The sequence below is a fragment of the Physeter macrocephalus genome, chromosome 8 (genome assembly GCF_002837175.3).
Source record: "Physeter macrocephalus isolate SW-GA chromosome 8, ASM283717v5, whole genome shotgun sequence".
Taxonomy (NCBI): domain Eukaryota; kingdom Metazoa; phylum Chordata; class Mammalia; order Artiodactyla; family Physeteridae; genus Physeter; species Physeter macrocephalus.
The window spans coordinates 129,602,289-129,616,883 of NC_041221.1; the positions used below are offsets into that span (position 1 = coordinate 129,602,289).

At 41.0% G+C, this 14,595-nt stretch overlaps 1 protein-coding gene across 2 annotated transcripts in view; it reads right to left on the minus strand.

Moving 5' to 3' along the window:
• The window catches only part of ZCCHC10 (zinc finger CCHC-type containing 10), a 22,881-nt gene extending 11,133 nt beyond the window's left edge, over positions 1-11,748 (minus strand). The window contains exons 1-2 of one of the 2 annotated variants that reach the window (XR_008618117.1): positions 11,650-11,715; positions 4,952-6,120 (exon numbers count right to left, since the gene is read on the minus strand). Coding sequence is in view for 1 of the 2 variants with exons in the window: in XM_007106281.3 (XP_007106343.1) it covers positions 11,650-11,690 (41 nt within the window). In the remaining variant the exon portion in view is untranslated. Of the gene's footprint in view, positions 1-4,951; positions 6,121-11,649 lie in introns of those variants that run through there. The other variant, XM_007106281.3, reaches the window with a different exon arrangement.
• Between the last annotated feature and the right edge of the window lie 2,847 nt (positions 11,749-14,595).

The window sequence follows — 14,595 nt, forward strand, 5'->3', positions numbered from 1 at the left end:
GCTGGGCCCGTGAGCCATGGCCGCTGAGCCTGCGCGTCTGGAGCCTGTGCTCCGCAACGGGAGAGGCCACAACAGAGGGAGACCCGCATACCACAAAAAAAAAAAGAAAAAAAAAAAAAAAAGAGTTCAGATTTGTGGTTAACAGAGGTGGGGGATAGGGGGAGCAGCAACCGGATGAAGGCAGTCAAAGGTACAAACTTCTAGTTATAAGATAAATAAGTACTAGCGATGTAATGTACAACATGATTAATGAAATTAACAGCTGCATGTTATACGTGAAAATTGTTAAGAGAGTAAATCTTAAGAGTTCTTATCACAAGAAAAAAACTTTTTTTCTTCTGTTTCTTTAATTTTGTATCTATGTGAGATGATGGATGTTCACTAAACTTACTGTTAACAGTGACTTCATGACGTATGTAAATCAAATCATTATGCTTAAACTTATACAGTGCTGTATGTCAACTATATCTCAGTAAAACTGAAAGAAAAAAATAAAAGACAGTGACTTATGATACACCTATAATAACTAAGAATGTGAGATTGGAGCAAATATATACTAATATGCCAGTGGAACAGAGCAGAATGTCCAGAAATAGACTAATGTATACATGAACAATTTATGACAACTATGGCATTAAAGAGCAGTGGGGGGAAAGGTTAGATTATAAATGATGTAGGGACAACTGGTTATGCATATGGTAAAAATAAGACTTAACCATAAGCCAACAATGATTACAGACTTGGCCAAACAATAAGGTTTAAAAGACAGCATAAAAAAAGTGACATATTTGAGTTAGGAATTCTTAAGAAACAAAAACAAAGCACTAAGACTTCCCTGGTGGTGCAGTGGTTAAGAATCCACCTGCCAATGCAGGGGACATGGGTTTGAGCTCTGGTCTGGGAAGATCCCACATGCTGCAAAGCAACTAAGCCCGTGCGCCACAACTACTGAGTCTGCACTCTAGAGCCCACAAGCCACAACTACTGAGCCCACGTGCCACAACTACTGAAGCCCGCATGCCTAGAGCCCATGCTCCGAAACAAGAGAAGCCACCACAATGAGAAGCCCGCGTACCGCAATGGAGAGTAGCCCCCGCTCACCGCAACTAGAGAAAGCCCGCGTGCAGCAACGAAGACCCAACGCAGCCAAAAATAATAAATAAATACATTAATTTTTAAAAGCACTAATCATAAAAGATTGAAAAATTAGAATTACTAAAATTAAGAATTTTCAAAAATTAAGAATTTCTGTTCATCAAAATATACTATAAAGAGAGTAAAAAGAGAAGCCAAAGAGTGGGAGAAGATATTTGTAACACATTTTGCCAACAGCTTCATCTTAAGTATACAAAGAACTCTTATGAATCATTAAGGAAATGATGTATAATAGAAAAATAAGATAAAGTGGAAGATGGAAAGGCAATACAAAAATGGGATTGGGAAACAAATTAATAAACACAAGAAAAGGTGCTCATTACTAACCTAAGAAAAAGCAAAAACCACTATAGTTGAAGAAATGCATACTCTACAGTCCAGCAATTCCACTTGCAGGTACTTACACAATAGATATCTACACAAAACCATACCAGATAACATGTATAAGAATATTGGAATATTGCTTTCCTTTATGTAGCTTTTAAAAGTTTTGAAATAATCACAACCTTAAGCTGTTAAGTACAGTTCAAAGAACTATTTTTCCTAAATCATTTGTGAACTGTTTTTGCTGAGCCATTTGTAAGTTGCCAACCTGATGCCTCATCAAACCAGAATACTTTACTGCATGTTTTCTATAAACTAGGACATTCTCATATACACAATGTAACCATCAAAATCAGGAAGTTAATGTTGATACCTTCAAGATCCCATTTAAGTTTAATCTTCAGACCTCATTTAAGTTTCATCAAATGTCCCAAAAACGTTCTCTATAGCAAAATCCAGTTCTGCATCAATGTTGCACATGTTGTCTTGTCTCTTTAGTCTCCTTCTGTCTGGAAGAGTTCCTCAGTCCTGTGTCTTGCTTTACATGACCTTGACACTTCTTGATGATTACAGCCAGTTATTTTGTAGAATGTGCTTCAATTTGAGTTGGAGGATTTGCTTCCAAGTTCACTCATGTGGCTAACGGGAGGCTTCAGTTCCTTGCCTGCTGGCCTCTCCATTGGGCTGCTTTACAACATGGCTTTACCCGGGGAGAGTGACCAAGATAACTCAAGAAAGAAGTCAGTCTTTTATCACCCAATCTTGGAAATGACATACTATTACTTTTGCTATATTCTACTGGTCATACAGACCAACTCTGGTACTCTCTGGAGGAGAGTACACGTGAAGCAGGGATCACTGGAGATCATCTTGGAGGCTGGCTACAACATCTGCTATCTCTATATGATTAGATTCAAGCCATGTATTTTTGGCAGGAATATAACGGAAATGTGCCGTGTTCTTCTCACTGTATTCCTGTCAGGTGACACAAGACTTCAATTTGTCTTGTTACTGATGATGTTCGTTTTGATCCCTTCATTAAGGAAGGTCGACCAGATTTTGCAATATAAAGTTATTTTTTGTCCTTTTGTAATTGAGGTGGTTTTAAATTATGTCCACAAATTCTATGATATCCTTTCTTCAAGGGTTGGAGCCTAACTACCCTCCCCTTAAGTGTGGCTAAGACTTAGTGACTTGCTTCTAACTAACAGAATAAAGCAGGGTGATGGAGCGTGACTTTAAAGATTAGCTCACGTAGCTGCCATGTCATGAAAACACTCAAGCAGCCTCTAGGGAGGCCCACGTCGTGAGGAACTGAAGCTTCCTGCCAACAGCCCTGTGAATAGCTATCTTGGAAGCAGATCCTCCAGTTGTGGTCTTCAGATGACTGCAGCCCCTGGCAACATCCTGACCACAAACATATGGGGAGAACCTAAGTCAGAACCACTCAGCTGGGACTTCCCTGGTGGTCCAGCGGTAAAGAAGCCGCTTTACAATGCAGGGTACGCGGGTTCGATCCCTGGTCGGGGAACTAAGATCCCACATGCCGCAGGGCAACTAAGCCCACGTGCCACAACTACTGAGCTCCCGCGCCTCAACTAGAGTCTGCGAGCCGCAAACTACATAGCCCATGTGCTCTGGAACCTACGTGCCACACTACAGAGCCCATGTGCCCTGAAGCCTGCGTGCCACAACTAGAAAAGAGAAAACCTACATGCCACTAGAGAGAAGCTCACACACCACAACGAAGATCATGCATGCCTCAGTGAAGATCCCACGTGCCACAACTAACACCTGAGGCAGCCAAAAAAAAAAAAAAAAGAGAAGAAGAAAGAAAAAAGAACTACTCAGCTAAGTCACTCCTGAATTCCTGACCACAGAAGTGAGATGTTTATTGTTAGAAGTCACTAAATTCTGGGGTAATTTGTTATACAACTATAATTAATAACTAATAAAGCAATTAATAAGTATTTTGTGGGTTGGTATTTGAAAGTACATAAATATCCTGCTCATTAAATTTTTAGTTCATTTATTCATCTATCAGTATAAACTCTATTTTTCTATTTTATTGAATGAGTTACTATCCGTTACCGTGATTTATTTTGATGCTCAGATTGCCCTAGATTTGGTCAGTGGGAATCCTTCCAAGTTGGAGTCTGTGTTCTTTTGACATGGTTCCTTCACTCTTTGAGCACTTCCTTGCTTTCTGGTACAACAAAAAATTCCAAGCTCATCTTATACTTTCCCTGTCCTGAAATCAGGCCTTTCCAGGCCTGAAATCAGCCTGATGGAACCCTGATGACATTCAGAGTCAAGATCAGGGCACACATGTGCTCACTGTAACTGGAATGTTGCTCCTCCTAAGTACTCTCAGTGGACAGAGCTAGGGAACAACACACACATTACTATCCATGTATCAAATACACACATTTACAGCTATATTTAACTATATATTTTGAAAACCATGAATTCATACCGATACCTTTAATTCCAATCCAACTTCACAGAATTTACTCTATTTTCTCCTTCCTCATACCTCCTCCTCCTTCAGTGAGAAATCTGGCTCCCATTATCCTTAACAGATTTACTTATTTGGTCAATTTGTCTTATGAAACCAATTGCCCATTGTTGGCCCCTCCCCCTTACAGATGCCCTCTTTACTCCACTTGGGCTCTGGTACTCTGCCCTTTGCTGTCCTCCCACACTCCCCACGTGAACATGATCCTCACCCTGCTTGGGCTCTGACTTCCACTGCCAGGCCAGTCCACCTCACATGAACTCATTTCTCTTTCTATTTAGACTGTGCCACCCCATACCAAATTATACCTCCCCTCCCCCATGGAGACATTCTCCCCACTAGGGTGACAACTTGTGCTAAATGGCTCTCCCTGTGTGGAAACCCCCCTCACTCTGCTTGGGATCTGGTGCCCTGCATTGGACCTTCCCTCAACTGGATGCCCTCTGCACCCTGCTGGCACTGCAAGCCAGTTCACATCCCTATGTGGATGCCTTAGTTACTCCCCTTCAGCTCTAATACTCCAGTGCCAGGTCAGTCCTCTGCATGGATCCATACCACCTCATGGCTTTAGGACTGACTTGTTCAAGTAGGGAAGAGGAAGAGGAAGAACTATAACAATATTCTTAACAACAAGATTTGTAAAATCCTCAAAATTGGAAATAATATCAAAGAATGGATGATCTGTGGTATAGAATACACTGGAATACTTCATAGTAATAAAAATGAACAAATTCCAGCTTAATTTAACTCAGATGGAGCTTAGATATAAGAAGCTAAACTCAAAAGAATCTAAATTGTCTGATTCTGTGTAAAGGTTAAAGACAGGAAAATTAAACTCTAGTGAATAGTTAGATGGTAAAAGCACAGAACAGAAGTAAGTAAGTAATTACCATAAATGTTAGGATAGTGGTTACTTTAGGAAGGAGGGAGGAGGTTGTAACTGGGAAAGCACCTTGGTGGCATCTAGTATATTGGCAATTTTTTATTAAATACTTGATCTGGGTAGTGGTTACATGGGATGTTCTCTTTATAATTACCTATTAAGGACATATTTATGTTGTCTGAACTTTTTTGTATATGTGTTATAGTTCACAACAATAAAATTTTTTAAAAATCTTGGCTCTTTCACTACATAGCTTTAGGCTCATTAACAAGCCAGTTTTTGAACTTCAGTTTCTATTCTAAAAAATGGGATAATATCTACTTCACTAGGTTATTGTGAGAATTAGATAAGACCATAACCGTGGTTTATACTTACTGTGTGCCAGGAATTTAGCTAAGTACTATTTATACGTAAATACATCTAATCCCCACGACAACCCAATGAGTTTGAGAACAATATCCCCATTCTACAGACTGGGATGTTTGTATAGAAAGCAGTAGGAATCTGGCATAAAGTAATACACAAATAAATGGAAGTTGTGAATATCAATCCACACATTAGGCTAATCAATTATCTGGACTAACGATACATGGCAATTTAAATTTTCTCAAAACATGGTTGCATGATGGGATGCTGGATTCTTAATTTCGACCTAGAGCAGTCACCTTTATATCCCTGGAGAACATATAATTGGTGTTCAGTAAATGTTTGTAAAATGAATGAATGTTTAAATAGGCAAGGGTTTAAGAGGACATATATTGTTTATAGTATGCTTTCCATTAATGAATTCCCACATTGTCAGCCAGCTTCTGTAATTTTGACAGTAATTTATTTTTAGCATTTGTTCAAAAATTAAGCCAATCCTAATGTGAAGAACTAATGTTTCAAGCAAGGAAATACTACTCAGTAGTAGTTGTTTTTTTTTAAATAAATTTATTTATTTTTGACTGCGCTGGGTCTTCGTTGCTGAGCAGGGACTACTCTTCGTTGTGGTGCGCAGGCTTCTCATTGAGGTGGCTTCTCTTGTTGCAAAGCACAGGCTCTAGGTGCACAGGCTTCAGTAGTTGTGGCACATGAGCTCAAGTAGTTGTGGCTCACTGGCTCTAGAGCGCAGGTTCAGTAGTTGTGGCGCACAGGCTTAGTTGCTCCGCGGCATGTGGGATCTTCCCGGACCAGGGCTCGAACCCGTGTCCCCTGCATTGGCAGGCGGATTCTTAACCACTGCGCCACCAGGGAAGTCCTGAGTGGTAGTATTGAAAGATAATAAAGAAGAGTCAGCTTTTTGCCTAGTAATAGTTCATAAATTTCAGTAAGCAACTGCCAGAACCATGACTATAACTTCAGAGCTTATCTGAATGTGTAATGTAGCAAATTGTTAAGGCTATCAATAATAAAACACTCTATGGACTTAATATTAAGTTGTCCACTTTTCAGGCAAAAAGAACCACTAACACATTTAATATATACACAATTGTGATATGCATTCCAGAAATAATAAGTTCAAAAACATTAAAGGATAATTAGTAAAAAAAGGTAAAATCATGACTCTCGGGGCTTCCCTGGTGGCGCAGTGGTTGAGAATCTGCCTGCCAATGCAGGGGACACGGGTTTGAGCCCTGGTCTGGGAAGATCCCACATGCCGCGGAGCAACTGGGCCCGTGAGCCACAATTACTGAGCCTGCGCGTCTGGAGCCTGTGCTCCGCAACAAGAGAGGCCGCAATAGTGAGAGGCCCGCGCACCGCGACAAAGAGTGACCCCCACTTGCCACAACTAGAGAAAGCCCTCGCACAGAAACGAAGACCCAACACAGCCATAAATAAATAAATAAATAAATAAATAAATTTAAAAAAATAATAATAAAATAAAATCATGACTCTCATATAAATATAAAATGAACATATGTCAAAGGTTTTATTTAATAATTAATTAATAAGGGAACCAGTAAGATATTGCAACTGGTTCAAAACAGAATCCAAACACACATATATGGCAATCAGGAATGCAGGAAACGAATTTACAGATAGTTAAAAACTGGTCAATAGACACAGGGCAAGAATCAGTTGTACTGTCTTTTCATGGGTAAGAATCTTTTCTAACAGCTTTCTATAATTTACAGAGTTATTCTAAAATAGCTCAAAGAGGGCTTCCCTGGTGGCGCAGCGGTTAAGAATCCGCCTGCCAATGCAAGGAACACGGATTCGAGCCCTGGTCTGCGAAGATGCCACATGCCGCGGAGCAACCAAGCCTGTGCGTCTGGGAAGATACCACATGCCGCGGAGCAACTAAGCCCATGGGCCACAACTACTGAGCCTGTGCTCTAGAGCCCGTGAGCCTCAACTACTGAAGCCCGCACGCTTAGAGCCCGTGCTCCACAACAAGAGAAGCCACCGCAATGAGAAGTCCGCGCACCGCAACGAAGATAGCCCCCGCTCGCCGCAACTAGAGAAAGCCTGCGCGCAGCAACAAAGACCCAACTCAGCCAAAAATAAATTAAAAAACCAAACAAAAAAACAAAAGACAGTGAGGCACAGGCCCTCACAGAATCACTAGCCAGGATAGGGAATTAGACAAATCAGCCAGTAATCTTTTTTTTTTAAATCCATTTCAAAGCCTTTCACAATATTTCCTAACAATGAAAATATGGAGGAGGGTGGAAGCCTCTAAGAATTAAGGAAATAAAGTCTTCTCCAACTCATAGTTTGTTTTCCCAATATTAAGAAATTTATAAGCTGGGATCCCAGCCATTAAAAATATTATCTACCAGCACTGTGGAGTTTGCTTTTTGTTGTTATAAACAAAACATTCACCAATATCTAAAGCCCACCTATGATGTTCTAAACATTAACACCCCTAAAAATACTTAAATCTTCCAGATAGAATACTGAATGAGACACACCTATAATTTCAAAATAAACAAGATCAGCATTTATTTCTTTTCAAATGAATACCCTATTTAATAATATTCCATTTCTATACTCTAAGCTAAGGCTTAAGGAAGTGTTTTAATGGTACAGCCTTTTTGGGTGAAACCACCTTCTTTGATACCATTTCTGTCAGATTGGCAAAGCTGTTTTTTTAAGCCGATTGTTGGCAAAGATGGAGAATGGGCACTCTAAATATAGTAAGATACACATTCTTAATTGCTGGTAAGAATGTAAGTTGCAGATACTTTCTGAAGGGCTATTTGGAAATATGCAACAAAAATCTTAAAAATGTACATACCAAATAAAAAAAATATAATATAAATGATGACTATCTATCTAGAAAATCCCTAAGAATCCAAAATGGAGCTACTAGGACTAATAAATGAGTTTAATAAGGTCACAGGATACAAGGTCAATATACAAAAGTCAATATACTACCAACAAACAATTGGAAATTGAAATTTAAAAAAAATACTATTACAATACTTACTTTTACCCTTGTTAAATTTCTTCTTGTTAGACTCAACATAGAGTTCCAGCCTGTCAAGACCTTTCTGGATTGGGATTTCGTCATCCATTGTATTAGTTATCCCTCTCAGCTTTGTGTTAACTGCAGGTTTGATAACACGCACATGTGTCCTGATCCAAGTCATTTATAAAAATGTTGACAAGACCAAACTGAGGACCAAACTCTGCAGGCCACCACAGGATACCTCTATATATTTACTTAAACCCATTAAACAATACTCTTTGTCCATGATGTTCAACTGACGTACCTAATTGTTCTGTTTTCACAAGGATATTGTGAGAGACCTTTCAAGATGCCTTTTTGAAATCCAAATACCTAAAAGGCAAAAAGGGTATCAATCTGTAATGACTTGATACCTGATGATCTTGGCTTTTCTTTCTGAACGTATTTAATAAATCCAGCCAGAATTTTGGCTGGAATGGATATCAAGTTCACTGGTCTGGTTTGTGGAATCTACTCTTCTCACTCTGAAAATCAAAACAGCATCTGCCTACTTCCAGTCCTTCAGCACCACTCCTGTTTGCCAAAGGTTCTCAGATTACCAGCAGCAGTACAGCCGTCCCAGCTGGAAAATCTCTGTTATGTTGGGGAGCAATCACCTGGGTCAAGTGCCTTAAACACATTCAGAGTGGATTAGGGCTCTATAACTCACTCCTCAAGTATCCTGGGCTTCAGTTCCAGTCTTCTCATTCTGCATATAATTATATGTGAGTGAAATCTGATTCAAAGTTAAGTCCCTGAAAGATCTGCTGAATGAAAAGTTCAAATTTCCCCCCTTTCCTCCTTTAGTCCAAAGACTTTTAAAAACAATGTCAATAGTACTTTCTCACTTCTCATAACTTGTAGTTTAAGACTTGTTCTTATGGAAGTGCTATATGCTCTTTATAAATAAAATTAAATCTTTTTGATGAATATAAGATGAAAAGTAAAGGCTCCTCTTCTGCTTTCCCCCCCAAAATATTCCCCAAATTCTCCTGGACTCCCCTTGCCTCTAAAGGCCCTCCCTCTCCAACTCCCTGGGAATTGTCCCAACAGTCTGCAAAACATGACAGGTTTCATTATACACCATGTTTTCTTTCCAGTAAGACTAGAAGTTCCTAAAGCTAAGATTGTCTTTTACTTCTGTGTAGCTCATGGACCAAATACAAGCATACTGCAGAAATGGAACATTTGTTTAACTGTGTGATACTCCAAAACTTATGTTAAAAGCACTAGAAGTCTTACTTTCACTTCATATTTAAGTGGACAATGGTTGGTTTTGTCAATCTAGCAATCATTACCTCCTCTGACCTACCCACCCATTCGTTTATTTTTATTTTATTTTATTTTCCACCCATTGGTTTATAAGGATCCATTCAATTATTCTGGGAAGAGAATGAGATCCAAGTCAATCAAAGCGTCATAATTCCATAGACATGGTTCAGGGTAGGGTATGTAACCCAATCTAGACAATGAGATGCTATCAACGTGAAGCTGAGAGGATATAAAGGACCCTAGATACTGCAGCCATCTTAGGACCAAAGGAGTGATCTAACCAAGTATGGAACCAACATCCAAAAGGGCAAACCTGAGAGAGATTAGACCCTGGTGACATCATTTACTGCACATCTATTAAGTATTACTGTTACTCCATTCTTGATCTCAGAACCATATGACTTCAAAGCCTTCTTCCTCCACCAAGCATACTACTACTTCATTCTGATTCTTTAAGTCTTTATCCTTATGTTCAAGGAACCTCATCAGACATAAGAGGTAGTCTGATGAAAGGGAGAAGAGAAGGATCAGGGCTCTTAGAACAAAAAATATAAATATAAAAAGAAATACAGGGGCTTCCCTGGTTGAGCAGTGGTTAAGAATCCGCCTGCCAATGCAGGGGACACGGTTTGAGCCCTGGGTCCGGGAAGATCCCTCATGCCATGGAGCAACTAAGCCCGTGCACCAACAACTACTGAGCCTGCGCTCTAGAGCCCGTGAGCCACAACTACTGAAGCCCTCGCACCTATAGCCTGTGCTCTCCAACAAGACATGCCACCGCAATGAGAAGCCCGCGCACCGCAAGGAAGAGTAGCCCCCACTCGCCGCAACTAGAGAAAGCCCGCGCGCAGCAACGAAGACCCAATGCAGCCAAAAATAAATAAATAAGCAAACAAACAAATAAATAAATAAATTTATTAAAAAAGAAACATAAATATACACATTAGAGCAGACTGTGAGCAATATATTATTAACGGGCAAATGGTGATGCCGTGAAAAGCTGACAGAGTGAAAAGTGTCAGACGTTGTTTGGGTATGCAGAATGGTAGAAGAAAAAAAAAGGTTTCACAAGAAAGAGGCATCTGGCACAAACTCCTGCATTATCTGTTCACAGCAAACCTCTTGTGCTATTCCTCTCTCGCTCATTATCCACAATGGCCATCTTTCGTTTCTTAAAAACTAAGTTCTTTGCTGTCTCAAAACAATTATGCTAGTCTGGGTGCTCTTTCCCCAAATCCTCTCATGACTGGTTTCTCACATTTCCGATCTCTGTTCAAACGCCACCTCTTCAGAGATGCCTTTCCAGTCCAACCAACCTAACCTGGACCTTTTTCTCTTTCCATCACCTCTTATTTCCTTCAAAGCTCTTATCATCAACTGTATTTACTTAAAATGTTTAATTTAGCGACTCTTTCCACCAATAGAATGTAAGCTTCCTGAAAGCAGGGATTCTGTCTTGAACACCTCTTTTTACTTACACCCAAATACCGGCATAGAGCGATAGGTCATGCATAAATTAATATTTGTTGGAGAATGAATGGCAGAAAGTGAGAAGAGAGCTTGGCAGAAAAGTCAGGCTGTTCCTAGGGAAGGCGATAGGAATGGGGCAGGAAAAGCCAGCTGGGCTAGAGGTTGCACAGGAAGCTGAAGGGTTTACGTCGGCGAGAGTAGGCGGTGTTGGACGAGGGCTACAGGCTTCGCCCGGTTACGCGTGGGGTGGGCGGCCGGGTTGGCAAAGGGGCATAAAACTCTTAGCGACCAACTCCTGGGCGTTTCCTTCGCGTGAATCAAACCCGAGACTCTCTTCAGGCACCCCTAGGTTCCGCCCAGCGGTCTTACGCAGCCGTCTTCCACGAAATCGCTAATCCACAGACATCAAACTTACCGCCCCGGCCCGAGCACCTCGCGGGCAGGCGACGTGTGAGAAAAACGGCCAACCTCCGCCGGGCCACGCTGAGGATCCCACACCGACCCCGCAGACCGGCGCCCGCTCACTAGCCGGCTGACGCGCTTCTCCCCGCCCCCAGCCCGCCCCGCGGCCCGACTCCGGCCCTAACTTACGCTTGTCTCCGGGCTATGAGGCGATGCATGGGAGTCGCCATCTTAGCGCGGCTGAGGCCTGCCGCGCTGGGTTTTGGGAAACTCCTCGGAGGGGGCGGTGACTTAGAACCCCGGAGGCCGTAGGCGTGGGCGGGACCAGTCGGGCCTGGAGAGCTAACGGGGCAGCTTTTGGGGCAAGTAGTGGTTAGGGCCTGGTCTGTTGAGTTTGAGGGAGAGGAATGAGGCAGTTTGACCGGTCTGAATGAGGGATTTTAAGGATGGATCCACGTGTATTGCGTGGAGAGGCAGGGAAGAACATTCTCCAATGAGGGATCCATCCATCTTTATATACAAATGAATTTATATATATACATAAATGAATAAAACTGCATTGTTCAGGACACTAGAAGTAGTTTGGATAGCAAAATAAAAAGGAATGAGTTCAGCAAGATTGGGACCATCAATTGAAAAAGAATGACTTTAGCAAACTATAAAATGCAAATATATGTTGTTTATATTTTTATGTTTTTCATAATGATGTTATAAGGCTATATAGGTAAAGCTGCTTTTTCAACTGGAAAAAGATTATACAAATATTAATTCTTTAAGGATATTTTAGTATTTAGTGTCAGTCGTGGAAATTTATTCTCTTAAATCCAGTGTTTGAAATATAACTTTTTTTAACATCTTTATTGGAGTATAATTGCTTTACAGTGGTGTGTTAGTTTCTGCTTTATAACAAAGTGAATCAGTTATACATATACATATATCCCCATATCTCTTCCCTCTTGCGTCTCCCTCCCTCCCACCCTCCCTATCCTGCCCCTCTAGGTGGTCACAAAGCACTGAGCTGATCTCCCTGTGCCATGCGGCTGCTTCCTACTAGCTATGGGTTTTACATTTGGTGGTGTATATATGGCCATGCCACTCTCTCACTTTGTCCCAGCTTACCCTTCCCCCTCCCCGTGTCCTCAAGTCCATTCTCTAGTAGGTCTGCGTATAGATAACTTTTTGAAATATATATATGTATGTATGTTTCTGTGTCTCCATTCATTTTTTTTTAATTTATGTTTTTCAATTAAAATGTTTGAGGAACTGAAGGCAGAGCATTGAACAAATAAAGTCATTGTACACATGGAGCTTTCTACAGACAATAAACAAACACAATGTCCAATGTGCGTGAATAGTCTAAAGAAAAATAATTTAGCTTAAGGGGTAAAGAGTAATTCAGCAATGGGAGTTAGAGAAGGTGATGTCATGCAACCTTTGTGCATATCTTTTTCCTTAAAAAGTGGAATCTTACTCTCTGTTCTGTTCCTCAGCTTGCTTTGTTCATTCCTCACTGTGTTTATGGACATCTTTTCCCATATCAGCACATGCAGATCCAATTCATTCTTTTCATGTATTATGCTATATGGATTACATGGATATTCCACAATTTATCCAACCAGTATCCTGTTGTTGAACAATTAGATCATTTAACACAAAGATGGAATGAACAGATTTTTAAGCACTCACCCATGTTTCTGTAACATGACTTCCTAGAAGTAAAAGAGTTGGGTCAAAGGATATGTGTATTTTTAATTTTGATAGATTATACATTTTGCTCTTTTAAAAAAAAATATTTATTTATTTAGGCTGCCCCGGTCTTAGTTGCTGCATGCGGGATATTTTAGATGCAGCATGTGGATGCTTAGTTGCAACACGCGGACTTCTTAGTTGCGGCATGCATGCGGGATCTAGTTCCCTGACCAGGGATCGAACTCAGGCCCCCTGCATTGGGAGCACACAGTCTTAGCCACTGGACCACCAGGGAAGTCCCTATGGATATATATATATTTATATATATATATATATTTTTTGCGGTACGCGGGCCTCTCACTGTTGTGGCCTCTCCCGTTGCGGAGCACAGGCTCCGGACGCGCAGGCTCAGCGGCCATGGCTCACGGGCCCAGCCGCTCCGTGGCATGTGGGATCTTCCCGGACCGGGGCACGTGTCCCCTGCATCGGCAGGCGGACTCTCAACCACTTTGCCACCAGGGAAGCCCCCTATGGCTATATTTTTAACACTAATTTTTAGTTTTTGAAACACCATTTACTACATAATTTATCACTTCTTTATTGACTTGAAATGCCACTCCCTCATAACTAAATATGTACAAATTTAATTTGTTTGGACCTTCTGTTTTCTTCCAAAGATCTGTTTGTGCCAGGATTTGTATTGCTTTAATTTCCATAATTTTGTAGAATATTTTGATATCTGGTAGGGCAAGTCCCTCCTAAATATTCTTCTTTTCCTCAGTTTTCTTTATTGCTCCTAGGTATTTATTTTTCTAGATGAACTTTATTCACAAACTTTCAAGTTTTCCACAAAACGATATTAAGATGTATTTGTCAGGTAACTTTAAAAAACAAATTTTTTTTTTTGGTCACACTGTGCGGCTTGCAGGATCTTAGTTCCCTGACCTGGGATCAAACCCTGGCCCTTGGCAGTGAAAGCGCAGAGTTCCTGGACCACCAGGGAATTCCCATTTGTCAGCTAATTTTAAAAGAATTGCACTGCAGGGACTTCCCTGGTGGTCCAGTGGTTAAGACTCCCCACTCCCAATGCAGGGGGCCCGGGTTCAATCCCTGGTCAGGGAACTAAGATCCCACATGCGGGGCAACTAAGCCCGCGCGCCGCAACTAAGACCCGACACAGACAAAAAAAAAAAAAAAAATCTTTGTTTTCAACGGCAAGACCAAGCCAATGTAGCTCCTTCACATTGAGGCCCATGGACTTAAGGGACTCTCAACTTTGTCCAGAGGGCCCAGGCTAAAATTCAGACACTAAGTACTGTAAACCTTAATGGGTAGAAGCTGAAAAAAATTTAAAACTCTTGTGAAAGCTGCAAGTAATTTCTAGCTGGCAAAAATGAACACTTTAGGAGGGAAGGGGGGAAAGGCAAGATAGAGGTAGGGGATTAA